Source organism: Pseudoliparis swirei, chromosome 3, assembly GCF_029220125.1.
Source record: "Pseudoliparis swirei isolate HS2019 ecotype Mariana Trench chromosome 3, NWPU_hadal_v1, whole genome shotgun sequence".
In the NCBI taxonomy this organism is placed as follows: domain Eukaryota; kingdom Metazoa; phylum Chordata; class Actinopteri; order Perciformes; family Liparidae; genus Pseudoliparis; species Pseudoliparis swirei.
The window spans coordinates 3,398,640-3,426,384 of NC_079390.1; the positions used below are offsets into that span (position 1 = coordinate 3,398,640).

The following is a 27,745-nucleotide window of genomic DNA, read 5'->3' on the forward strand; positions in this document are numbered from 1 at the left end:
AGTCCAGGCCACAGGGTGAAACGTTCAGGTTGTTTGAAAGTGACATCATCTGAATATGAACAGTGGTGTAGTATTACATGATGGGCGGGGACGGGGCCAGTGTTGTGGGAGGTTGACCTACATTAGGGGACTAGAGAGTCCGGATATATCGGCCTCTGTTGTATTGATTTTATTCATTCTTTCTAAAATGCCATAAATGACTGTAGAACCCCTTTTATATAGAACACGTCTATACTGTGACTATTGAACATCATTAGTCACAGAGTGACATACCATAACAATAATGACATTGACAAAAGCATTTTGTAATTTCATTCATGAATGCGTTTTTTTCATAATTGCTTTTCTCCCTGTAAATATGACGCAATATGATATGCAAATGCATTCTTTACAGCACACATCGTGTCACATGCACAATGCACAACTCAAGGCCGAATATCTAATTATCCACAAGTACTACTGTAATCGAATTCGCCTTGTACTCAGGGAATGCTGATTATTTCCAGTAAAAAAAAAAAGAAAGAATCAGCATTCTGCATCACATCCTCAACCATCTCTTGGATAAAAAAACAATAATCAGTATGCGTGTCAGCGGTCACATGTTTTGTGCAGTTTGACTACCCCCTGCTGGGCACTCAAGGAACTGCAAGATGGGGGGAAAAGGTTAACCCAGGAGGTCTCCACGTCACTAAACACGAGAGTGATGTGATGCATAGGCTCTAGTTGCCCTCACTAAAACAGCCCATCGTTTATTCTGTGAGAGCAGATGAGGTTTATCACCAAAGACAAGAATTTAGAGGGATTGCATTTCAAGCCGGCAGGGTCAGCTGTCCCATTAGCCTTTTTTTTTTTTCCGTACCAAGATTGATGGGGAACAATCCTGTGGGCTAAGTGAGGTGTGGTGTCAGTGCAGGTCTAGTCTGATCCGGGCTGAAATCGGGTACCGAGGAGAGTTGCTGCAGGACACGATACGCCGCCGCTGAGCAACGCTGAGACGTCTTAGGCCCGATTCAACAAAACAGCTGTGACAAGAGGAGGCCCGATGACAGCCGCTGTGAGGCGTCCACTCTCACCCACACCTCTCACATTCAAGCCAGGTGGGGGGAGTTGCCCTTTAGTTTTTTCAAGCTTGTGTTTTGTGAAGCTATTTGTATATAATTTAGATTCACGGTTGTTAGGTCTCAGCAAACAATGTGCCAGTGGAATTAATTATTAAATTGATAAATGATTCCTTCCCGGTGTAAAACTGTCAAAGCAAACAGAAGATGGGGCAACGATGGTGACGGTGCTGGAGGGATTCCCAGTGTGTGTGTGTGTGTGTGGGGGGGGGGGGGGGGGGGGGGTCAATACGCTTCAAGGGAAACACACAACCCAAGAGATTGAAGCTGTTTGTATTAACATTATTTGGATTTCATTATTTGGGTATTTTTCCCATTTTCTTGCAATTAAGTTAAATCAGTAATCTTTGTTGCTGAATAATATACCTCACAGGTCAGGAGGAGCATTGTCTGTTTTTTATTTATTTATACATATATATATATATATATATATATATATACTTTATTGATAATGCACAATATGATATACAGTGATCAAATAACAAGTATTTTCATTTTTTTAAATAATAAATTAATAATAATGAATAATGAAACACCCGCCCACAGACCCATCCCACCCCACTCATGGCCTTCATATTATTTCACAGTTTGCATAGTACAATATTGTAAAACTAGAGTTAAGTATTTAGGTTTAGTTTACAGTTAGTCAGACAAATAGAGCCAGATACATGCATACAAATTAAAACGTGTGTATCATTCAGTCTGCAACACTGGCAGATTAATTAAAAGATGTGGCTCATATTTATTATTTGTATTCAATCAATAGCTTTACAAATATTATTTTTTTACTTTGGTTTATTTGATATTAATAAAAACATTTCTGTAAATGTGCAGAGAGGCTATTTTTTTAAATCTGTAGTCACAAAACAAGTCTAAAAACATAAGATTAAATATAAGGTTTATACAATATGTACTCTTTTCAACAGGTGCACAAACAATTAGAAGTGAGAATAGTGAGTATCCTCCTTCAGGAGACTCTTACTAAGACATTTTTACAAGTAACAAGACATGCAACAATTTAAGTAGTATTTCTATGACAGTATAAATTAATCATAAATCAAACTAAATGACAATATGATTATCAGTTAAAGGGAAACTCAATAAACTGTTTGTATTAACACAATGTTCCCATTGTCTTGCAATTAAGTTAAATCAGTAATTGTTATAATCTTTATTAAATCAATAGCTTTACAGTTTATGGTGTTATTTAAGGAAGTATTTATCTGAAAATATAAATGAATCATAAATTAAACAAAATAACAATATGATTATGATAATTAGCAGGAGAAAAAAATAGAGAGTCATATGACGTCAGAACATGCAGCCAATCAGAGCCATGGGCATCTCTCTCTCTTCCTCATTTGATCGCCCTTGGTGCGTGCGTGCGCGTGCGTGCGTAAACTCGTACGTCTGTGCGCGTGCGTCATCTAGTTGATAAGCTAGAAGCTAGAAGCTTATCAACTAGTTGATTTTTGTTGATAAACGAAGCTTATCAACAAAATAACAATATGATTTTGATAATTTGAGGGAGAAAAAAACTGAATAATATCCTGCCCATGACGTCAGGGCATGCGGCCAATCAGAGCCGTGGGCATCTCTCTCTCCCTCACTTGATCGCTCTTGGTGCGTGCGCGTGCGTAAACGCGTAACGTCTGTGCGCGTGTGTCAACTAGTTGTTAGCTAGGAGCTAGGAGCTAGCTACCCAGTTAGCTTCCTGAAACATTTGAACACAGGCTCCGTTTATGCCAAGAAACGTCCGCCGGCCGCCATGAGAGGAGGGCTCCGCTCCCGCTGCACGGCCGTCCGCCTTCACGCCGAACACGACGCGGGGCTTCCAGTCTGCGACGACAAGTTAACCAACGGCAACAAAAAGTAAGCGACGGTTTTTTTTTTTTAGGACTCGCTCGTTAGCATCCTGAGAAGGAAAAGCTCCGATATTGGATGCGGAAGGAGGATACGAGGCAGGCTGGGACCACGAATGCTACTTGAAGAACATTGTAGGAACAACAAAAAACACACATTTCCCTGTTGGCATAGTCACCGTTGTGTGATACGTGTGTGGCTAACGTTAGCTAGTGACGAGCGACCGACGGGTCCGCTCACTTGTTCGTGTCGGTTCCGTTGGACGTCACCCGGCGAACAGGCGCTTCACCCCGGGCGAAGGGCTGCAGTATCCGGGCCTAGCTTTACCCGGCTAGCGCCAAACAGCCCGGTTGTTTCTCGTCTGTCAGCCCGGTCTGTTGTCACGGTCGGTCCACTGCTGCTCTCACCTGTGTGTGTGTGTGTGTTTGTATCCGAAGAAGTGACCGGAGGCGTCGGTTGTCGAGCAGGTTGTATTTTTGCCGATCATACCTGCACAGAGAGGCTCGTAAGCTACGGCTAAATCGTCTTGCTAGCTTGCTAATGTCAATCAGGAAACTTAATCTCGCTGGCAGAGCATCGGCGTGGACGTGAGAATAAAAACTACATTTAAAAAAAAAGCTCCGTCATCCTGTTTTTAATATGAGTATGGTAACTAGTGTTGTCATTTTTATTTAAAAGACCAGGTCTAGTGACACACCCAGCTCTCATTAGGTTGTTATCGGTGGAACGTAAGTCTTTCTCTCCTGTGCTTTTTAGTCATCAGTTTTTTTTAAATGTCCAGAAGCTCAACAAATGAGTGATTTAAAGGTATAAGTTGTGTTGAATGATGAATGTCCACGTTTTCAGAGTTGACAACAAATATAGTGCCATTTATCTCGTCATCTTTTGCGTGAATTATTTCAAGATCAGCTGGATGTGAAAGAGGAAACTGTACAGTTAATTGATAAATCACGTGGAAGTTAAGAAAGTGATGTTACACAAGTAAAAGAAACATCTCGACAACTGACGCAGCTGATAGATTTCTACTACATTTTGTGATTTACTGTGTCATTTAATGGATTTGTTATTGCCGAGCATTCACGTTGTGTGTCCCCCTGATGTATGCGATGTTTAAAATGCGCATGAGAAACAAACCAGCTGTGATCTTTCTTTTCAGATGAACGTTTTTTCTTGCATTCAGTGGGTTACCGCGCCGAAAAGTCACTCTCCCGATTACCCGACAAGGATTAGGCCGGAGCGCGGCACAAGAAGAACACGCGAGGACTCTTGACCTCCACTGAAGTCTACGTATCCGAGACGCCGCGCTGCCGTCCTTGATGAAACGGTCTCGGTTAACCTGCCATCCCCAATGGAAGTGCCATCGTAGACATACGATACCGTTGCTTGAGCTGCCGCACAGTTCTGTGAGCTTCAGCGTTCCAGCTCTCGGTTGAACTTGAAGGTGGAGATGGGTTCCCAAGCTCTTCAGATATTGCGGCAGGGCGTGTGGGCGTCGCTCACGGGAGGCTGGTACGTGGACCCGCATCAGAGCACCTTCTCCAACTGCTTCCACCTCTACCTTTGGATATTTCTCCTGGCCTTCCCCTTCCTGCTGTACATGGTAAGAATGTGTCGGGAGCAGAATTGATTTCAAGTTTATCCAAAAACTGGATGAGACACTAAAGACACGTTTGAAACGTAGCATTACATCTCATTTAGTTGTCTTGCAATGCGAACTGTATGAGAGACTTCACAAGCAATCCACATTTCGAGCTGTTCCCAGGGTTCGTACGGTCGTGGGAAAGTCAGGGAATTTTAAAATGGACATTTCCAGGCCTGGAAAAGTCGTGGAAAAAAACGTAAATCATAAAAGTTTTGGAAAAGTCATGGAAATCATGTTCATTTACGCCGAGTTTGAAAAAATGATTATGTATTTTTAAAGAAAGACGCTCAAAATAAAAGCCGGCGTACGCTCTCAATACGCAACATTTTCTAAATTGTTCATGTTTATACCGAGATTTCAGTTTGGTCATGGAAATGTAAGAACTCTGTGTTCCATTACTGCAACATTTGCATAACCAGGTGGCATTTAAAGGGAATTTTAATCTCTTGATAATGTGTTTGTTACCATCAGCGCTGAATATTAACACAGCTCTTACACTGTGTTGATATTCATGATGACATCTGTGTGGTAGCAGGACCTCGGGGGTCAGTAGGGCAACAACACAAGTAGTCAGCTCACCGGACAGGTTCAAAACTATTCTGCAGTCATTAAAAGTGAAAGGGAACACATCAAAATGCACATTTTAAACATTGAATAAGCGAGTAAGGTTAATATTAGTTGGACCACAGAAAGCTGCGATATCTAATGTACATTCACTGCTGACTGTTTGGGTAAGAACGTCTTTACATTTGCTTCATAGGTCAGTATTTAAGTGTTTTATACAATTTGGGGAAACTGGATTTGATTCAAAGCACCCTAAATATATGTGGATAGGAATGGTCAAATCATAAATAAGACCCTAATTTAAAAACAGAAAAATTGATGATTGAACCTTTTAAAATGAATAGTTGAATCTTCTAGATGTCGTTAATGTCGAATTTCTTCCCTCTTGGGCAATTTCAGCGTTGTCTAAAAGCTTCTTAGTGGGAATTGTCTTTCATTATTACACAGAACTGTTGTCTTTTCTGTGATTTACTCTATTGAATATTTCCTCTCACTCACTCCTTAAAGCAGGGTTCGTACGGTCGTGGAAAACCTAGAAAAGTCATAGAATTTTAAAACTTATTTTCAGGCCTGGAAAAGTCATGGAAAAAACTTTAAAAAGAAAAGTTTGGGGAAAGTCATGGAAATTTGTTGTAATCACATGTTGATTCACGCCGAGTTTGAAATAATTAATACGATTTTTTAAAGAAAAACGCTCAAAATATAAGCCGGCGTCCGCTATCAAGACGCACAATTTTCAAAAAATTTCATGTTAATACCGAGATTTCAGTTTGGTCACGGAAATTTGGTTTAACCCTCCTGTTACCTTAACATTTACTAACATATTTTACCCTCGGGGTCAATTTGACCCCAGCAATTAAAACCTCCAGAAAACTATTAGAATTAATATTTTTTCCCAAGTTTAAGTGTGAGGTACTTTATGTTTGTTTGTTGACTACCTAAATAGCCCTATACATATATTAAAAAGTTGATATTTCTTATATGTTTGACACAGTGAAAAACAGCCTGGGGTCAAATTGACCCCAAAGAACACCGACATTAAACATTGAATGGGGTCAAATTGACCCTGAAGGTAACAGGAGGGTTAAAGTCCTGGAAAAGTCCTGGAAATCCATTGGTCAAAATGTGTAAGAACCCTGTTAAAGTCAACTGCATTGTCTAATTCTTGTATTTCGTTTCCTTCGCTCCCTCCCAGGCTCTTCCTCCTGGCCTGGTGATTGCAGGCGTGTACTCTGCCCTGGTGGCGGTCTTCTTCACGGCCATCAAGGTGGTGAACTACCGGCTGCACACGATGTTCGACCTCGGGGAGATCGTGGAGAAGAAGCACGCCTCGCTCACAACCGAAGCCCCAAAGACGGACGATGGAGACGACGGTTCGGGCGGCCACGATGGGAATCAGCGCCGGTGAGTCGATGTGGGATACCGGTCTCGATGCTGTGAGATACCGATGCCTTTTTTTATTCACCTTTCTTCATGCGTGCCTTCTTCACAGGGACAGTCACGTCGGCGTAGAGATGACGGTGTTCCGGAAGGTCAACTCGACCCCTCCGGTGCGCTGCAGCTCGCAGCACTCTCTGTACGGATTGAACCAGGTGTCGGTGAGGATTGCCATATTTTATAGTTGTGTGCCGTCTTCAGGAAAGATGTCGTTTTTAACTTCCCACATCAACTATGCCTCAAATAGTCATTTAAGGGAAAAAATAGAGTTCAGCTGGGAAAAGGTTTTCATTAGATCCAATGCTGTTGTTGATACGTATCAATGAGTTAACTATTTAGATGCACACATTATTGTTGTCATGATACAAACTAAATATATTACAATACCTGCCTTAACCCTCCTGTTGCCTTCGGGTCATTTTGACCCGATTCAATATTTAACCCTCCTGTCGCCTTCGGGTCATTTTGACCCGTTTCAATGTTTAACCCTCCTGTTACCTTTATATTTACTAACATATTTTACCCTTGAGGTCAATATGACCCCAGCTATTAAAATCTCCAGAAAATTATTATAATTAATATTGTTTTCCAAGTTTAAGTGTGAGGTACTTTATGTTTGTTTGTTGACTACCGAAAGAACACCGACATTAAACATTGAATCGGGTCAAATTGACCCGAAGGCGGCAGGAGGGTGTAATATTGAATCGGGTCAAAATGACCCGAAGGCAACACAAGGGTTAAGTATTACACCAATACTTAAACAATACAACATCAACAACCTAAAGATCAGGGAAAGTAAAATGACAGATGACAGTACGTGGAACAGTGGAATATAAGAGCTCTAATGTTTGTCGCGTGCGTATGAGTGGAAGCTCGCACATCGATGCAACTCATTAATACGGCTCCTATTATCAGGGTTCGTACGGTCAAGGAAAACCTGGAAAAGTCACGGAATTTTAAAATGGTCATTTCCAGGCCTGGAAAAGTCATGGAAAAAACTTAAATCATAAAAGTTTTGGAAAAGTCATGGAAATTTGTTATAATCAAATGTTGATTTACGCCGAGTTTGAAATAATTAATGTTTTTTAAAGAAAGACGCTCAAAATATAAGCCGGCGTACGCTCTCAATACGCAACATTTTCTAAAATGTTCATGTTTATACCGAGATTTCAGTTTGGTCATGGACATTTGGTTTAAAGTCCTGGAAATCCATTGGTTAAAATGTGTAAGAACCCTGTGTTATAACACTGTCGTCATTAAAGTGTCTACTCATAAATGAGGGTGTTGTATAATTTTAAAGGCAGGGTATGACGATACTTTAGCAGAGTCGCTATAACGACCAACACCAGCACTCATAGTTTTTATTTATTTATTGTCCTTGTTCAGGAGTTCTTGCCCCAGCTGCAGGATACAGGAGGCACTAACGGTACGTATCAGAACTCTGTTTTCATGCGTAATGTATAAACTTCGGTCTTACTGTCTTTACACTATTCAATTTAGTCATCAGATCGATGTGAGTTTAGTCTCTTATTACATATTTTTGTCGTGACTTCTTCCTCTTTTACCTCAGATATCAAAGAGCTCATGCGGGAACAAGGAAGCATTAATGTGATCGTTACATCGGCCCACCGGGAGATCCTACGCCAGAGGTCCCAGGACACCATTCGTAAGTCGGCTACGACTCCGTCACCGTCAACGAGCATCATACGCCGTCGGCATGGAAACGAGCCATAGATCAGGCTACGAGAATACCAATACTGGGACATTCCCGTGTAGACGTGGCTCTTAAACTGTCCATCGGAATGTATTGTAGTGAAGCGCTGGGTCTGTTGAAGCTTTCCAATGTGCATTTGCATCACATTTTTCAGCATTTTAAACTTATATAGATCTTCTTTCTTTTTTGACTGAACAGGGGGTCCCAGTGTGACTCAGTCCTGCATTGCTGCTGCGCTGGGAGGAGACTTCCCAGGTCTTATGGGAGTATCTGGAATGTCATCTGGATTCGGAGACCCTGGCGTCTGCTTGTCGATCCCCCCCTCACCCTCCAGTCAAGAAGATGGAGGCGACAAGGAACCGATGCAGGAGTTGGAGGAGTTGCCAGATCGACCGTCTCAGCAGAGCCCCGAGGACAACGGGTCGGGGGCTTACTCTCCCCTGGGCCCCTCTGCTGGGTCCGAGAGCCTGGGGGACACGCCCCTCAGCCCCCTCATAAAGAGCAGCTTAAGCGAGGAGCTGAGTGAAAACCTACTGGGTCTGGGCCTCGGCCCCGTGACGTTTGCGCCCGGGACCGAGCACCCGGGCAGCCGCAGCGGGGTGGCGCTCGCCGCCGGATCCACGGACAGCTGCTTCAGTGCCGGCGGAGGGACCACAGACCGCGAGACTCACAGCACCGTGAGCAGTTACCGCAGCGAGAAAACCGACTCCACTCGGCTGGAGAGTCCTTCGTCCAGCCGGCCGGGGCCCGCGGACGGACGGGCGTCGGCCTCGGCGCCGGCGACGGGTTCCGACGCGCCGAGGCCCTCGGAGGGTCCGGAGGGAGAGGGCGGCAGCGACACGGACAACCTGTCGGACAGCGTGCTCCTGCGCTCCCCGTCCAAAGACTTCTCCCTCAGCCGGCGGCTCGACAGGACCCTCGTCGAAGGAGAGGATCTGTCCCCCGCGCCGCCCCGCCCCCTCCAGAACTCGTCCCCTTCGAGCAGCGGCCGCTCGGAGGTTTGCGATTCGGACCTGAATACCTCGGTCCCGCCTCTACCCCCGCCGCGGCACGCCAAGCCGGGGGCCTCGAGGCCGGCCCCGGGTCTCGTGTGCTCCGAGCCCGCTCTGCCCGTGTCCTCCGCCCCCTTTTCACCATCCGACCCGCAAGCCCAGCAGGTCGTGCGCCCCAAAGACTTGAAGCTGCTGCGGGCCGGCGGCGGCGGCGGCAGCGTGGGGCACCGGCCGGGCCGCCGGAAAGCTCCGCGGCGGCGAGCCGGAGCGGGAAGCAGCAGCTTCGACTGCGGCTCCTACAGGCGTCACCGGCAGCACCGAGATTACATCCCGGTGCGCAGCCGCCTGGGCGCCAAGGCCTACAGCGAGAGTCTGTTTGAGGATTCCAGCGACGACGACGACGACGACGGCAGCGACATGAGCGCCGGCTCGAGTCTCGGCTCTCAGCGCCGATACAGTTCAGACGACGACGACGACTCGAGTTCCTCGACCTCCTGCTACTCCCCGGACCTCGCCGGCGCTAAGATCGCGGCTCCGCTCCCCGCCGCCGCTCAACCGCCCGCCCCGAGGGAAGGGGATCTCCCCGACGCCGCCGCTCCCTCCCATCCCCGCGCCGCTCAGCGCTCCTCCAGCACCGCCAGCGCCGAGACTCACGCGCGAGTGCTCAGCGTGGACGAGGCGGGCGGAGGCCAGGGCGACGCGGCGGCTCCGCCCTCCACGTCCACCCCGACGCCCCGCGGCACCCTCACCGTCTCCAAGTCGGACCTGGAAGCACGCGCCGGCCACACGGACGGCTTCCACCACCATCACCACCACCACCACCGGCTGGATTCTCTGGGAGGCTCTTGGACCGGCAACCAAATGGGCTGGAGGGCAGACGAGCTGGTGGAGGAGGGCGCTGTGGGCGGAGGTGAGCCGGTCGTCGTGGCCGTTCTGAGCGTCGGCCCTCTGAAGGGGCCCGTCGCTCGTCTGCTGCCCTCGTTTCAGCAGCCTATAAATAGTCGACCACGCACACGTTGGCTTGCAGGCGGTGGCGATGTTGTGGGTGCAGCTGTCATCTCGAGGCCTTATGTTTGCATGTGATAACTCAAGTTCAACGGTGTAAACACGTCACGCACGAACCGAACCACTTAGAAACACGCAGCTCTGATTACGTGAGGAACTCTAGCTTGTTCTTAACGTGAAGGGGTCATTACGCCTTATTCTCGGACGCGGGGTGGATTGCCATGTCTGGATGAATGTAAAGGGAAAGAGTTTGATTCCTAGTTTTATTTATTTACGACTATGATGTCTCGTGCAGCGTGTGTGAACTCTGAGTTAACACCGAGCTAAACCGACGTTCAAGGGAGACGGTCGTAGTACTTTTCTTTCCATTTACTTTACTTTTTCCTCCTAAAAACTGAAAACAAAGACAATACAACCGGAAGTAGTTTAATCGGAAACAAACACATGATATTTATATTAATTATCTTTGGAAATTAATACAAGATCTAAACAAAATAGAAAAAGCCGCAAGGCAACAACAACTTTGGAACGACCCACCGGAGGGGATACGGCTCGCAGAATGAGTGACTTCTTTTAAATCACTTCTTAAAACTCATTTTTATAGAACAGCTTTTAAGTGATGTCATCCTTTTATGCAGATCTTTGGTTCCCCTAATTTAGTTTGTCTGTTTTTTATTTATTTTATTTTTTTATATTTGTTTCTTACTATTCTATTTGTTTTTGCCCTGACTCTCTGTAGAGCACTTTGTAAACTTTGTTTTTAGAGGTGCTATATAAATAAAGTTATTATTATTTAGTTTAATGGGTACACTTGCTCAATGTCTCTTCAATGAGGCATTCAAGGATACTTGTAAATGTCTGCATTGCATAGCTTCTCTCCAAATGCAAATGTTACAATAACAAAAGTAAAAATCCAGAAATGGGCTGTTGTTGGACGTTAGTTTGTCCCCATGGACATTTACTCTGTGATGTTAAACCGTCGCATTGATGTAACCGATGCCCCCCCCTCCAGCCGTGGCTCCGGAGGATGGCGGCAAACACGACTCGGTGACCAGCGTGAAGAGGACCCAGGCCATCCGCAGAAGGCACAACGCCGGGAGCAACCCGACCCCTCCCCCCTCCACCATGGGCTCCCCTCCCAGGTGAGTCGACGAGGCCGATCTGAGAGAGGGCCACGTCTGACACTTCCCCCGATTTGTGTCTTTATTTGCCGCAAAAGCAAGAATTGGTCGTCTCAATTCAATTTAGGGGAAATAGTTTTCCGGATTTGCCATTTAAAAATGTATCTTCTCAGTAATGGAGTAATGAATATTAACAGGGTTCGTACGGTCATGGAAAACCTGGAAAAGTCATGGAATTTTAAAATGGTCATTTCCAGGCCTGGAAAAGTCATGGAAAAAAACTTAAATCATCAAAGTTTTGGAAAAGTCACGGGAATGTGTTATAATCACATGTTCATTTACGCCGAGTTTGAAATAATTAATATATTTTTTAAAGAAAGACGCTCAAAATATAAGCCGGCGTACGCTCTCAATACGCAACATTTTCTAAATTGTTCATGTTTATACCGAGATTTCATGGAAATTTGGTTTAAAGTCTTGGAAAAGTCCTGGAAATCCATTGGTTAAAATGTGTAAGAACCCTGTAATAAGATGTTAATGAAAACTTCCACAGAGGGGACGTGCCCCCCTCATTGCTCCGATGACACGCTCAGGCAAATGTGAGACGTTGTTTTTCCACGTGTGTTTTTGCGCCCGCAGCCTTCAGGACCTGCAGCGGGCTCGCACCTCCTCTCACTCACGGACCCGCACGCTCCCCTCAGCCTTACAGTTCGCCTCCTCGCTCCTGCTGCTCCGCAGCGGCATCCACGAGGCCTCCACCTTCGACGACACATCCGAGGGGGCGGTGCACTTCTTCTATGACGAGGGCGGTGAGTCATTAGCTTAACGGGAATGGTGCAACGGTTTGGGAAACGTGCTGTATTTTGGTTTTCATGTTGCGACTTTACAGATTGATACCACCCACACGTCTTTGATAAAAAGCCATTTTACTTTGAATACAAGCTTTTACCAGGGATAGAAAAGTGACGCTTCCATTTTCAAGAGCGGGAGTTAGAGATTGCACATAGAATGCACAACATGCTTTAAAAAACAACCGTAACCCTCCTGTTACCTTCACATTTACTAACATATTTTACCCTTGGGGTCAATTTGACCCCAGCAATTAAAACCTCCAGAAAATTATTAGAATGAATATTGTTTCCCAAGTTTAAGTGTGAGGTACTTTATGTTTGTTGACTACCTAAATAGCCCTTTAAATATATAAAAAAATTGATATTTCTTATATGTTTGACACAGTGAAAAACAGCCTGGGGTCAAATTGACCCCAAAGAACACCGATGTTAAACATTGAATGGGGTCAAATTGACCCGAAAGGTAACAGGAGGGTTAAATAACATAAATGTAAACATAATTCATGGAAAGATGACAGACTGTGCCATATCTACCTACCTAAAAATGAAAAGCTTCTTAACTTTTTTTCTTATCTACACTCCATCAAAACCTCCTTATCTTTGTAGGTTGTGTGTGGATTTAATCCAATTATATAAAGTTGGAAAAAGTGTGGAGGAGACCGATGTGTCCCGATTACTCTCCGTTGAAAGTTTTCCATTTCTGTTGTTGCACAGGAGTGAAGAGGTCCTACACATTTGGACCTACTGGAGGTGGTTATGAGGACCCGGTTCAGTAAGTTTTAGTTGTTTCCCCCTTTTTTTGCCAAGAATATCAGCGTTCAGCGTGACTGAAAACTTCAATTATTGCCGTAATGTTTCCCTCCTGCAGAGAAAGGGAGAGACAATCCCAGTCGTCGAGCTTCACCTCCACCGAGGTCCAGGAAGGGGCTCCGGTCCTGTCCATGCTGCAGCCCAGACCTGTGGTGCTACAGGGCATGCAGGTGCGCAGGGTGCCTCTGGAAATGCCTGAGGTTAGCTATGTTTGATGTGGCTCATTATTCCAGTAATGTGAATAAGTCGTGACTCTCTCCCCCCGAAAAGGAAACCATCACAGGTTCTCCTCGTTGCCTCTCCTTCTGCATTAATCAACACCGTTCTTCCCTCCATCTTTAGTTTGATCTGGATCACGAGTCTCTACAAGAGTCCCAGGAAAACACTCTGATGATCGAGGAGAAAGCCAAACCCAAGCAGTACTATCGCTTCTGGGTGGTGCCTGGGAGGTGGCTGAGGGTCCGATACGACCGGCTGGCTCTCTTGGCTCTGTTGGACAGGTGAGCCGGTGTCCTCTTGCAACCCTAAAGCTTATTCTAATCACATTGTGTTGTACATGTACTTGGCCAGTAGTTTATACATTCATGTTAATTAACTTCACCGAATACTCTCAGGGTTGGTCCGCTCACGGAAAACCTGGAAAATTCATGGACATTTTTTTTCAGGCCTGGAAAAGTCAAATCCCCAAAGTTTTGGAAAAGTCATGGAAATGTGTTATATTCATGTTAATTTACACGGTATATACGGTATGCTTTGGAATCCTCATTGTTGGTTTAAATACGAAATGTTCTCACTTTTTTCATGTAAACACTGAGTTTTCACAAAATGTTTGGTCCTGGAAATTTGGTTAAAATTCCTGGAAATGCATTGATCAAAATGTGTATGAACCCTGATTTTATTTCTTTCTTTCTAGAAAGCAGTGAAGTAGGCGTTTTTTAATTTTTTTCTGCTGTTGCCAGGAACCGCCGTGTGGGGGAGAACGTGTTCGCCGTGGTTCTGGCCAGTTTGGTGGCCTTCCTGGGGTTCCTGCTGCTGCTCCAGGACTTCTTCAGGGACATCTGGGTTTTCCAGTTCTGCCTTGTCATCGCCAGCTGCCAGTACTCTTTACTGAAGGTACCTCCCCTCACCTCATCGTATGACTTACAGGGTTCGTACGGTCATGGAAAAGTCCTGGAATTTGTAAATGTTTATTTCCAGGCCTGGAGAAAAAAAATCCCCAAAGTTTTGAAAAAATCCTGGAAATTTTTTATTTTCATGTTCATTAACGCCGAGTTTTAAAGAATGAATATGCTTTTTTTAATGCTTTATCCTTTCATACTCCTCTTTCGTGCTGCAAGTGAACGCACCGTAACTGAAAAGACATAAATGTTTATTCTTTTAATCTAAACTATTGTCTCATTCGTTTGTGTCATTTAAGGTTTTTACTGTATGATTTGGAATTCACATTGTTATTTTAAATACGACATTTTCTCTATTTCTCATGTCTATACTGAGATTTTAAAGTCCTGGAAACCCTTTGGTCAACATGTGTATGAACCCTGTACTTATTTGTTATTATAATATAGATGTATATATGAAGTGTTTTAATACTGTGTACAATACAACATATCTCGTCTGTGATGTCTCAACCTTTCACTGTGGCTTTTTTCTTTTCTTTAATGCAACCGTGTGAAACGTATGAAGCTTAATATCCCCGCCTCTTTATTTCAGAGTGTACAACCCGATGCGGCGTCTCCCATGCACGTGAGTCCTGCTTTCACCTTTTATTTCTACATGCTTCCAACATACTCGAAGCATAACTTAAACCCGCGTCGCCTTGTTTATTCCTGTTCCGTGTACTCGTGGTGCGTCATCTGTCTTCAACAGGGCCACAACTGGATCATCGTGTACAGCCGACCGGTCTACTTCTGCTTGTGCTGCGTGATGATCTGGATCTTTGACCTCTCCGGGCGCTCCGGCAGCCTGCAGCCCTTCTCCCTCTACGGCATCACCTTCTTCTCTGCACATTTCCTGCTCTGCGTCAGGGATATGCTCATCGGTTAGTGGTTACACGTTTGTGTTGTACTTGGGCGTCGAGGTCACCGCACTTTGATAATGTCTATATTTGATATCGGAGTCGTATTTTTACCAAGAGAGTAGCCGTGAATTGAAATAAACGTCGATGACGTCACTGAGACCTCAAGCGCATACTGCAGGCGGAACATGTTAGGTTCACAAAGTTGATGGTTTAAGTGGTTTTTTTGTGTATTTCTTTGAGCTTTTCAACCCTTTTTCTTCCTTTTTTCCCTCCAACAGTGTTTTCCTTGTGTTTCCCGGTCATCTTCCTGTTTGGGTTGCTACCTCAGGTCAACACTTTTGTGATGTGTCTGCTGGAGCAGATCGACATGCACATTTTCGGTGGAACTGGTAAGAACATGTCAGCACCAGGCGGGATGATGTGTAGAAGAGAGGGAGGGAAGCGTAGGAGCGTCTTAAGCCTGATCTCCTCTCTGCGTCTCTTTCCTCAGCCACAACCAGCCCCCTCTCGTCTCTGTTCAGCCTCATGCGCAGCGTGCTGGTGGCTGCCCTGCTCTATGGGTTTTGCCTCGGTGCGATCAACGTAAGGGGAACGGATGCATTTTTCTTCTTCTGGTTTCTGAGTAGGAATAGATGTGGATAATCCCAAACTTCATGTATTTATTTCTTCACTTTAGGCGCCGTGGGGGGATGCCCATGTGCCAGTGCTGTTCTCTGTGTTCTGCGGCCTCCTCCTGGCCTTGTGCTACCACCTCAGCCGCCAAAGCAGCGACCCCACCATCCTGTGGTCAGTACTTTGGGATTCAAAAAGTCTCATTAGGAGTCTTGTATTGTCAAACGTGTGTTTCTTTTAATACAGGGTTTTTACAGTCATGGAACATCTGGGAAGGTCATAACATTTAAAAATGGTTATTATCGCAAAAGTTTTGGAAAACTCATAGAAATGTGTTTTATTCACATGTTCAGTTTCACTGAGTTTGAGATAATTAATATGTGTTACGCTGCGAGTTAACGCACCGTATCTGAAAAGTTCGGTTGTCATAGCAACAGCCGTTAAGGGATAATCGACTATCATGTATACACCGAGATTTCCCAAAATGGAAAATCCATCGGTCAACATGTGTATGGACCCTGTTAATAGATTTATGTTTCTCTCATGGCTCCTCTACAGAGGAGCAGAGTTTCACTTGTTTCACGTGTATCAGCCAAAACACTCGGGACCCACACACTTAAAGCCTGTGTAAACTCACCCCTCAGCTTGTTAATTCCTCACGGTTCCTTTTTTAAAATGTGTTCACTTCTCCTGTCAGGTCGCTGGTCAGGTCCAAGTTATTCCCAGAGTTGGAGAACCGAACGCCCGAAGACCCCACGGTGGAGATCAAGGACCCCCTTCCCGAGAAGCTGCGTAACTCTGTGGTAAAGATCACGGCCCGCTGACACGCCATCGCTCTCCATTTCAGTTACCTCTCTTTTTTACAGCCGTGTGCTTCTCGCCGCCTCCTTTGCAGAAAGAGATTCTTCACTCGGACCTCGTCATGTGTCCCCTCATGGCCGTGATCACCTTCGCCATCAGCGCCAGCACCGTTTTCATCGCTCTTCAAGTGAGTTGGAGCAGAGTTATGAACTCTCTCTCATTACAACATATGTTGTTCTCAATTCGCTCAAATAAATGTCCACAGATTTATTTATTTCCCTTATCTTTTTTTCACAGCCCGCTCTGAGCTTCGTCTTGTACACCCTGGCCGGAGTCGTGGGCTTCATCACACACTACCTGTTGCCTCAGCTCCGCAAGCAGCTGCCGTGGTTCTGCCTGGCTCACCCCGTGCTGCGCTCCCGAGAGTACAGCCAGTTCGAGGTCCGAGGTGAGTGTCCCGATTGCTCTTAAATCTACTTCCACAGGCAGTACGGGAAAAACACCTCCCAACGCCTCATGTACACAACTGCATGACGACTTCTAGTTGAAAGCTATGAATCGGCTGCCTATTTTAAATATCACAGATATACTTCTCAGCTATAAACACCATCGATAATACTTAAGTGGCTGAATTATAACCGAAAGACATACACTGGAAATTTTTTTTATTTTCCATTTTAAATAAACAAAATCGAGTATTTGAAACGCTCGAGATGCCAGAAATAGTTCGGCCGCATAACCCAGTGCGTAAACATCTCGTTAAAACATTTTTCCGTTTAAAATAATTTACCGACGGATTTATTTCACAGCCGTGCAAAAGTTTAAAAGCTCATGTTTGGACCGTGGGTTTGTGCGAGATGGTTTTAGCTTTTTTTTCCCCCCGTTTGCCCCAGACGCCGCTCAGCTGATGTGGTTTGAGAAGCTGTACGCGTGGCTTCAGTGCGTGGAGAAGTATATCATCTACCCGGCCGTGGTGCTCAACTCCCTAACGACGGAGGCTCGAACTGTGGGCCAGAACCACAAAGATCTGGATATCTAGTAAGACTCATTCTGTCTCAGACCAGCTGCACTCCCTCGGAATATGAGGCGTGTGTGTGTGTGTGTGTGTGTGTGTTGGATCCGTAGCATATAAAATAAGTCACGCTGAACCGCCCCCAGGTGTATTACTTCTTGCAGGTTGATGCATCAAATATATTCTCCTTTTAGTTCCCCTCTTCATCTTAGACCAGATTATACAGACCATACAGGACTATAGTATACAGACCATACAGGACTATAGTATACAGACTATAGTATACAGACTATACATTCTGTATAGTAGTCTATGTAAAGGTGAATATGAGAGAACCAGGACTGAGCAGGGCAGACGATGAGATCAGAGCGTTTGCTGTTGAAGCTTTAAACTTTACCACATTCAGGTCTGTGTGTGTTGATCTGGTGTGATTCCCCCCTCTGCCCCCCCCACAGCAGCCGAGCTCTGTTCATCTCGGTGGCGGGCATGAAGCTGCTGCGCTCGTCTTTCGGCGCCCCGTCGCAGCAGTACGTCACGCTCTGCTTCACCGCGCTCTTCTTCCAGTTTGACTACCCGCACTTCTCGGAGACCTTCCTCATCGACTACTACTTCATGTCCATCCTCTTCAGCAAGGTGAGGAAGCGAAACACCCCGTCGCCGCGGATAATAACATTTTATTCTAGTCGCGGTTTATTGTATCTTAATGTAAACGGATCACTTGACACCAGACTGAAGAGCCATGTTGCACTTTCCTCTGGTTGAAATACCACCAAGTGTCTGTCTAGTGATGTGAATACAGTTGTCAGTGTTTGTTTTAATGTATTTGTCCTTTGAATCCTCAGATGTGGGACCTGCTGTACAAGCTGCGCTTTGTGTTGACTTACATCGCCCCCTGGCAGATCACCTGGGGCTCTGCCTTCCACGCCTTCGCTCAGCCCTTTGCTGTTCCCCGTATCCTTCAGCTTCTCTGATTTAGATTTAGATTGCATTATGTGTCCTGAATAATACATTCCACTCCAATAGAGGAATCCTTAACTCGTGGCACTTCAGACTCTGCCGTGCTGTTCGTTCAGGCCGTCTTCTCCGCAATCTTCTCCACGCCTCTCAATCCTGTCCTCGGTAGCGCCGTGTTCGTCACGTCCTACACCAGACCCGTCAAATTCTGGGAGAGAGACTACAAGTATGTTTGAGAAAGGAAACTAAAGCATTTGCAAATGTTGAGTTTTACTAAGTCTTAAATATGAAGCGCTTTCATTCATTTGCCTGTTTGTCGTGTTTGCAGCACAAAGCGTATCGATCATTCCAACACCAGACTCGCCACTCAGTTGGACCGCAACCCAGGTACGCCGTAACCCTCTCACCGCCGCCACCTCCATCTCACTGCTCTGGTTTTTTATTAAATGCCTCTTTTTTTTATTTTTCTCCCAAGGTGCCGATGACAACAACCTGAACTCCATCTTCTACGAGCACCTGACGCGCTCGCTGCAGCACAGCCTGTGTGGAGACCTGCTGCTCGGCCGCTGGGGCAACTACACCACGGGCGACTGCTTCATCCTCGCCTCCGACTACCTCAACGCTCTGGTGCACATCGTGGAGATTGGCAACGGCCTGGTCACCTTCCAGCTGAGGGGGCTGGAGTTCAGAGGTCAGCAGCGAGGGATTGTGATGGGGGGGGGGGGCTAGAATGAGCTCAGTTTGAGTTGTTTACGTGCTGTTTGCACATATCGCTTGGGTGGGTTTCTGTCGAGGGCTCTCAAGAGCAGCATGTGTTTATAGAAGCTCAATACACTGCATTGTGAACAGTATTGCTTTAAAATGTAATCAGTTTGATTTATGATGGTATATTCTTATTATTCCAAATCACTCAACGATAGAAACGTTTTTATGGTTGAAAATTATAGAACCTGAGCTTTCTTGAAATGGGTCACTATGCACATTGTGTGTTTATTCTTGTAGTCTTATATTTAGAATTATTTTAATTCATTTTATATATAAATTGACTGTCTACTGAGTTTATTACATTAATGCTGCATTTGAGTAAGATTGTTTCCATATATCTAAGGGAAATATTGTTCTAACTGTAGTTTCTTTATTTGACAATACTAGTTACAAGTTAAACTACTTTCCAGATTCAGATTTGAAAGAAAATTCAGAATCCACTAACAAACTATGATTTGAATAAGTAGTATATCATTAACTATGTAAAATAGTTAAATTAGCTCCAGCATGACCAATTCGTCTCGGAGTGCTTTACAATCTGTACACATAGACATCTCTGCCCCAAAACCTCACATCGGATCAGGAAAAACTCCCAAATAACCCTTCAGGGGGAAAAAAGGGAAGAAACCTTCAAGAGAGAACAGAGGAGGATCCCTCTCCAGGATGGACAGATGCAATAGATGTCATGTGACCAGAAGGACAGCTGCAAGTCACGATGGCTGAGTCACACTCACAGAGAGCAGGCGCAGCAGAAAGAAACTAAAATAGAGTTTGTCGGGCCGCCCCAGTTTATGTAATTAATGTGAGCTGACCCTCCTCCCGTCCGTCCAGGTACCTACTGCCAGCAGAGGGAGGTGGAGGCCATCACGGAAGGGGTGGAGGAGGACGAGGGCTGCTGCTGCTGCGAGCCCGGCCACCTCCCCCACATGCTGTCGTTCAACGCGGCCTTCGGGCAGCGCTGGCTGGCCTGGGAGGTCGCCGCCACCAAGTACGTGCTGGAGGGCTACAGCATCAGCGACAACAACGCCGCCTCCATGCTGCAAGTGTTCGACCTCCGGAAGATCCTCATCACATATTACGTCAAGGTGAGCGACCGCGTGTTCTTAGTTCACGCTTCTTCCTCACACGCGACACAGCAGACTTTTTAAGTAGGTCTACACCTGGTCTGATATTTGTTCATCCCGTTGCTGCGGTAACTTTACTTTTGCATAAACTGCAGCCCGGTTGAGATCGGGCCGGGGTTTGCCCAATTAAAAAGATCCAATAGCAACATGACGTGTACACACACTTTGCATCCAAGCAATCAGACTAATGTGTTGAAAAGAACCATTCACACGGTCATGGAATACCTGGAAAGGTCATGGAATTAAAATAAATAGTTATTTCCAGGCCTGAAAAAGTCCTTAAAAAAAAGAAAAATTCCCAAAGGTTTTGTAAAACTCATGGAAATTGATATATTCACATGTTTCAAAGAATAAACATTTTTAGACACATGTATTCTTTTAATCAAACTATTGTCTAATTAATTTGAGTCATTTAAGGTTTATACTCGTTTATACGCCGAGATTTCACAAAATGTGTCCTGGGAACCCACTGGTCGACATGTGGATGAACCCTGTATCTGGATTTGATTCTGGTTGCCTCGATGTGAGAAAATAAACGGTTTCATATCGTCTTCATTCCTTCCAACAGAGCATCATCTACTACGTGAGTCGGTCCTCCAAAATGGACGAGTGGCTGACCAACGAGACGATTCAGGAGGCTCTCCGGCCTTGTCTCGGGTCCAACTACGTGGACAGCGACCCGACCTTCAACCTGAACATCGACGAGGACTACGACCACCGGGCCTCGGGCATCACCGCCGCCTCCTTCTGCATGGTTTACCTGGACTGGATCCAGTACTGCAACAGCCGGCGCCAAACGGTGAGACTAGAACCCATCGCGGCCCACGGGTTCTATTTCAAAGGACATGAAAGAGGAGTACGCCACCTCTAGTCGGACCCCGTCAGACATTCAGATATTGTCAACGCAGATTATTAAGACGATGACTACACATTGTTTTATAAATTAGACCCCTGGTTGTTGTCTTTTTATTTTGTATTTGTTCCCTCCACTAGCTATCAGTATTCTAATCCTTGGCTGAGCTGTAAACACATGTGACCTCCACACAAATATTACATTGCAAATTAGGAAATGTGTTTGAATTGTAGTTTGAAAACAGAAGAAAGTGTAAATGTAAAGAAAAGGAAAAAAAGTGTAAAAAAAGAATTTAAACAAAAAATATTTGAAGAAGTTTTGGGGTTCTGGTAATGAAACTTTACTAAATGAAGACAGGAGCTGCTGGTTAGTATCATCCAATGTCATGTGTCTTTAGTTTTATTTTGACTTCTATTGTTTACCTTAACTTGTCATCAGAGGAAACATTTCAGATTGAAAAGAATCCTGATAAAAGCAGATTATTATTATTATTGTTATTCTTTGCAGAACAAAATATCCAATATTTTGATCATTTATCTTGACTCGATTGTGTTGCAGCCGGTGCCGTGTGAAAGAGACTCTCCTCTCGTCAACCTGTGTTTCGGGCTGTGCATCCTGGGCCGGCGAGCTCTGGGCACGGCCTCTCACAGCATGTCTGCCAGGTAAGGCCACGCCCCCTCGCCGTCTCTCACTATGCCGCCTGTCACTACCCGGTATGCAAGAGTTGTTGTTGTTGTTTACCTGTTTGACAGCTTGGAGCCGTTTCTCTACGGCCTCCATGCACTCTTCAAGGGAGACTTCCGGATCACGTCTCCCAGGGATGAATGGGTGTTCGCCGATATGGACCTGCTGAACCGAGTCGTGGCGCCGGGCGTGCGGATGTCCCTCAAGTTGCATCAGGTAAACAGAGAAAAACCGAAGACAACCGGCCCCGAGGGGTCGAGTACCGACAGTCTGGTCCCCGAACTGAGACCCGCTCTGTGCCTCCCCTCAGGACCACTTCACGTCTCCGGACGAGTACGAAGATCCGACGGTTCTGTACGACGCCATCACCGCCAACGAGGAGAAGATGCTGATCTCTCACGAGGGGGACCCCGTGTGGCGCAGCGCCATCCTGGCCAACAAGCCGTCGCTGCTGGCGCTGCGCCACATCATGGACGACGGCAGCGACGAGTACAAGATCATCATGCTGAACAAGCGGTTCCTCAGCTTCAGGGTCATCAAGGTCAGCGCTCGTACTCTTTGCAGGGTTCGTACGGCCGTGGAAAACCTGGAAAAGTCATGGAATTTTAAAATGGTCATTTCCAGGCCTGGGAAAGTCATGGAAAAAACTTAAATCTTAAAAGTTTTGGAAAAGTCGTGGAAATTTGTTATCACATGTTCATTTACGCCGAGTTTGAAATAATGAATATGTTTTTTAAAGAAAGACGCTCAAAATATAAGCCGGCGTACGCTCTCAATACGCAACATTTTCTAAATTTTTCAGTTTAGTCATGGAAATTTGGTTTAAGGTCCTGGAAATCCACAGGTCAAAATGTGTCAGAACCCTGTCTTTAAACACTTCTCTGTCCCATGTGTGGCTTTCTGCTCTTTGGTTCATTTGTCATTTACAACTTTCAGTGAACTGTGTTCATGTTTGCGCTCCGCTCGTGTCTCCGCCCCCTGCAGGTGAACAGGGAGTGTGTGCGCGGGCTGTGGGCGGGGCAACAGCAGGAGCTGGTTTTCCTGCGCAACCGCAACCCGGAGCGCGGCAGCATTCAGAACGCCAAGCAGGCCCTCAGGAACATGATCAACTCGTCGTGCGACCAGCCCATCGGCTACCCCATCTACGTGTCGCCCCTCACCACCTCGTACGCCGGGGGCCACGGCCAGCTGCACTCTGTGTGGGGGGGGCCCGTCAGCCCGCACAACATCTACAGCTGGCTCCTCAGCAGCTGGGACAGGTGCGTGCTCTCGGACATCGGCGCCGCGCCCGCTCGCCCGAATACAGGCGGTCCGACCGGCGTCTCTCTCTCTCTCTGCAGGTTACAGAAAGGTTGCGGCGCCGGCTGCAACAGCGGCGGCAACATCGAGGACTCTGACTGCGGCGGCGGCTCTGCCTCCATCTCCACCAACCCGGCCGTTCACACCACCCAGAGTACCCCCGCCTCCGGCCTCCCTCAGCCACACATCAGCACCGTGCAGCCCTTCATGGGTGAGACCGGAAACCACCGACGCTCCACAATGATTCATTCTGGTCAATAAGTCGAGATGATGTTCATTAATTAGAAGTTTCAAGCTGAATAATTATTGTTTATTACCTTCGCATTGAAAATGCGGAAGGTTATGTTTTGATCGCCGTGTATTTATTTATTTATTTATTTGTATGCGTGTTACTGAACATTGCACATGTACTTTTGCACTCCTGCCCTGCTTTTTGTATTGTAGTACTTATTGTGTTTGTATGTTTTATGTTCATTTTATGTTCACTGTATGCACCTATACACCAGAACAAATTCCAGGTAGGTGTAAACCTACTTGGCAATAAATACAATTCTGATTCTGATCTGATACATACAATTCTGATTACTCGCATAACTCAAAAAGTATTAAACCGAATCGCATTACATTTGGTGGGATGATTGGTTATTATCCGGGGACCATTTGATTAGACTTTGGGATCGATCGGGGTCAAGGTCATGAAAAGGTCAAAATCTTCTTTTTACCATAGCACGGTCAATTTCTATCCAATTGGCATGCAACTAATGCCAAAATGTTCATAATTCAATGCCCAATCTTGTGATATGTGAAGGTATGCGCTCTACTGAGTGCCCGTTCTAGTTACTTTTTGATATAGTCAAATTTACTCAATTTAAATCTCTCGCTCTTGCATTTCAGGTACTGATAACCCTGTCGGTCCGACCCAGAGCTGGCCTCACCACCCCCAGCCCCTCCCACTAGCGCTGCTCAGCCAATCAGAGGGCAGGATGGAGGCGGGGCTGCTGACGACCCTGCAGCGGACGTCCTCCATCCAGGGCCTCTTCGGCCAGCATCTCTCCAGCTCCCAGCTCTCCTTCAGCGGCGCCGTGGCTCCGCCTTCTCTGCCCGGCTCGGAGCGCTTCTGCTTCCTGGAGAACTCGGGCCACCGGGCGGGCCCGCGGGCCGGCGGCGGGCTGCACTACGAGAGCCACTTCAGCAAGTGGAGCTTTTCGGGCCGGAAGGGCTTCAACGGACCGGCCGCCGCGGCGGAGGGGGAAGGAGGAGCCGCGCAGACCGTCCGCACGCAGGTGAGAAGGATGACACGCCTCCAACGCCGACCGGCCAATCGTAGAGCAGCTCAGACCGACGCCCCGTTACCGTCCGGCTCTGCTCTCGAGCGATTACTTCAGATTCTCTTTAGAAAAGTTTAATTTGGAATACTTTTTAAATACAAACTTTAAGCCTCGTGATCCTAAGTGAAGGAGAGATTAATGGTGTGTCGTTTATCATTTTATTAACGCTGTGATTTTTAACGATCAGGAAGTACGATCACAAAATAACCAAATCACTTTTATATTCGCTTCATTTGGACTCGTATCTTTGCTTTTTCATATAATTTGAGACTGTTCTGCAAACTTAGGTGAGACGTATTGTGGGGTTTATATTTATCTCCATTGTTTCCAACTTTTTTATCCGTGGAAGCTGATTTTCTTGGATGAACTTGAAACATTTATTTATTTTTTGTTGCAGCCCGCCCCTCCAGCGCCGCTCCAGGATCTGGGTCTCACTCGAGACCCTCTGGGGGCGGCTCAGATGATGGATCCGGCCCTGCTGACCGCGGGGGACCCCCCCGCCCCCCGAGAGGAATCCACAGAGCTGCCTTTACTTGCACACCTGCGCTGAGGCACCGGAGAACCCCAAGTGACACGCCTTGTTGGATCAGCACCGGGGGGCCCGGCCCGGACCCGACTCGGTCCAGCGGCCCTGATTTGACTCGACGGCCCACTACCGCACCGCGGGGGTCCGGCGATGAGCTCATTTCCTGTCTACTCGTCGGCCACCGGACTCCGAGTCGTTGCTCCTGGCGCCGGACTCGCTCTTCACTCCGGCACCGGGCCCTCGGTGTCTCTGTGGAGCGCACTTATTAAAATAAAAAAAGGGATGTTTTGCTGGATTATTTTTCTATATTTGGAGAATAGAACATCTCTAACTTTCTGTTACTTGACATCTGCAGCAGTGTGTGTGCGAAACCGATCGCGACAACAACAACAACAATGCGACTGCTGTCGGTGCAAAAGCAGGAGAAGTGGAAACCACGACGGGCCTCGTGTCGGCACATCCTCACCGGGCCGACGCACAACTGAAGCCTCCGCTCGCTCTGCACACTGACCATCTTCAACAGAAGGACACACACTCACACACACACACACACACCAACACGCCGTCCCCCGTCTCCTGGCCCGGTTCCTCCAGAGGTGCCTGACGACAGCCACACTCGGCGGTTCTGTCCAGGAGAACGAGTCCTCTCCGTCCCGCTGGCCTCCTGAATCACGAGCAGCCGGTGCGTATTGATCCGGATCAGGGGGGGGGGGCGATTCCAATCAATGGAAATGGTGTCGATCACAAACACACACCAGGAGTGTCGGACACTTCAAGCCTTTTTTAGTTTTTTGGGGGGAGTGGGATGTCCTCTGTTTTAATACTTGAAGAATCACGAGTTCCTCTGTTTATTCTCTTTGGATGACGGATCAATAACGGCCTCCGATCACATCCGATCAGCTCATGACTCAGTATAAGGGACCCTCCTGTTGCTATACTACTGCTTCTGCATCTCCTGCTACGACTAATATACCCACCTCCTCCTCCTCCTCCTCCACCGCTGCTGCTGTTTCCTCCACTCTAGAATCCAGCGTTTTAGTTGGACATGAAAAACAAAGTTTAATAAATACTGAAAGCAAAGGTGGAATATTTATTTGATTTAATATCGTCTCAGATCTCCTTTAACTGCGTTCCGTCAACATGGTGATGTGATGTATCCGATTGGAAATATGCCTTCTGTCCACTGCCCCCCCCCCCTCAGTTGGTTTGGTGTCATCACATTTGTATCGTCTCACCAGTGGCTCTTTTTCTTTGTCTTTCTTTTTTTTTTTTATAGTGTAACTGGAAGAATCCCTGAGAAGTGACTCGGTTGGTTTCTTGACTCTTTGTTCCACCGCAAAATTAAAAACACAGATTTCGACCCTATTCGGCCCCCAAATGTTTCCCCTGATCCAATGACGTGCCCCCCTCCCCCCCCCCACATCTTGTCTGCAGTGCTTGAATGATGCTGACATGACATTGTGCGACACTAATAACGTTCCCCTCTAGGAAACCTGAGAGGAGGCCGGCGTTCTCAGCGTCTGTCATTTAAAATAAATTGACTTCTTCGGCAGGAAGACTTTTTTTATTGTTCAAAATGAGGAAACACGAGAGGGAGATATTAAAACAAGGGTCACGATAATACGGCCATGTGAGCACCGGCTGGGTCACATGACCTTACAGAAGATCTTATGCGCTGCATGCTGGGTATTTTCTCACTTTCAGCTCCTCAACATCTGGACGACACGCCGTGTCACGGTTTTTATATCATTTAAATCTAATTTGTTTAACCTTTTTTTTATTTTTTAAACAAAATATTTCTAGCAGCTGATGTTTCAGTGAAGAAGCTGCGGGGGAAGAGGGCGTCCGCCTCCACCCTCGAAAAACACGCCAGGGACTTTCTGCCGAGCGCTCCCTTTATCCTCGTTTCCGCGGCAACGGGAGGCTGCGTTTTTCTTTTTTTCTTCGGAAAGCAGTCATTGCAACAGATCTGCGCGTCGCTTATAAGAGATTATTAATCTCCTTAAATTATGTACAGCATGTTTCTTATATAAATATATTTAAAATACAAATCTATTTTATTATTATTGGATTTTGGGTTATTTTTCATTGAAGACACTAAGTGGCGGTTTAAGGGAGGGACTCGTGTTTACCCATCGGAGGGGGGAGGGGCTCTTCCAGGATTTAAATACTTTTGCGCAAAATGTATCACACCATCCTACTTTATCATTTTAATATTTTTTTGCGGGCGGAGTCTTTTATTTAAGATCTTAAAGTGGATGTTCAATGTTCTGTACAGTTTTTTTATTGTGATTTTTCTTTTTAAATTAAAGGTTTTCGTGTCGTTTGCAAATCAACTGCTGTGAGTAATTTAATAATTTACACGCGTAATCCTGAGACGCCTTGAACCTTAACTAGACTTTTTTAAACTTTGTGATGAAATATGCGAGTCGACAACTTTCGTAGACTGCAGCGTCCTCAGTTTTGAATCTAGAATGAAGACGAGTATCTTATGAAACTAGATGCGTATCTTATGAAACTAGAGAAGAGTACCTTATGAAACTAGAGACGCGTATCTTATAAAACTAGAGATGCATACCTTATGAAACTAGAGACGCGTATCTTATAAAACTAGACGCATACCTTATAAAACTATATGAAACTAGAGACGCGT

At 46.1% G+C, this 27,745-nt stretch overlaps 1 protein-coding gene across 3 annotated transcripts; it reads left to right on the forward strand.

Annotated features, from left to right (window-relative positions):
- Positions 1-2,722: 2,722 nt before the first annotated feature.
- LOC130188308 (pecanex-like protein 3) lies at positions 2,723-27,428 on the forward strand. Of its 3 annotated transcripts, none has more exons than XM_056406612.1 (36): positions 2,723-2,990; positions 4,138-4,581; positions 6,383-6,591; positions 6,680-6,785; positions 8,011-8,050; positions 8,195-8,290; positions 8,537-10,240; positions 11,348-11,477; positions 12,096-12,265; positions 13,022-13,079; positions 13,176-13,287; positions 13,460-13,617; positions 14,077-14,230; positions 14,828-14,860; positions 14,984-15,155; positions 15,413-15,523; positions 15,625-15,716; positions 15,811-15,920; positions 16,444-16,549; positions 16,642-16,734; positions 16,845-16,995; positions 17,441-17,585; positions 18,015-18,192; positions 18,402-18,510; positions 18,610-18,739; positions 18,842-18,900; positions 18,989-19,204; positions 20,110-20,363; positions 20,971-21,201; positions 21,814-21,917; positions 22,008-22,155; positions 22,250-22,480; positions 22,924-23,198; positions 23,280-23,449; positions 24,133-24,521; positions 24,964-27,428. In XM_056406612.1, the coding sequence occupies exons 2-36, from the start codon at positions 4,429-4,431 to the stop codon at positions 25,114-25,116; spliced, it is 6,750 nt and encodes a 2,249-aa protein (XP_056262587.1). In that variant the 5' UTR covers positions 2,723-2,990; positions 4,138-4,428; the 3' UTR covers positions 25,117-27,428. The 3 variants fall into 3 exon arrangements, with proteins under 3 accessions (XP_056262587.1, XP_056262571.1, XP_056262579.1); XM_056406596.1 differs by having other exon boundaries at positions 2,724-2,990; positions 13,176-13,317; XM_056406604.1 differs by lacking the exon at positions 2,723-2,990 and adding an exon at positions 3,348-3,366 and having other exon boundaries at positions 13,176-13,317.
- The last annotated feature ends 317 nt before the right edge of the window (positions 27,429-27,745 follow it).

What these genes read in the sequence shown, in the direction of transcription:
- LOC130188308 (XM_056406596.1), top strand. Translation starts at nt 4,429, where the DNA reads ATGGGTTCCCAAGCTCTTCAGATATTGCGGCAGGGCGTGTGGGCGTCG. An exon ending in GCAACAGCCGGCGCCAAACG is followed by an intron (nt 21,202 to 21,813) that starts GTGAGACTAGAA and finishes ATTGTGTTGCAG; the next exon opens with CCGGTGCCGTGTGAAAGAGA. An exon ending in TGTCCCTCAAGTTGCATCAG is followed by an intron (nt 22,156 to 22,249) that starts GTAAACAGAGAA and finishes GCCTCCCCTCAG; the next exon opens with GACCACTTCACGTCTCCGGA.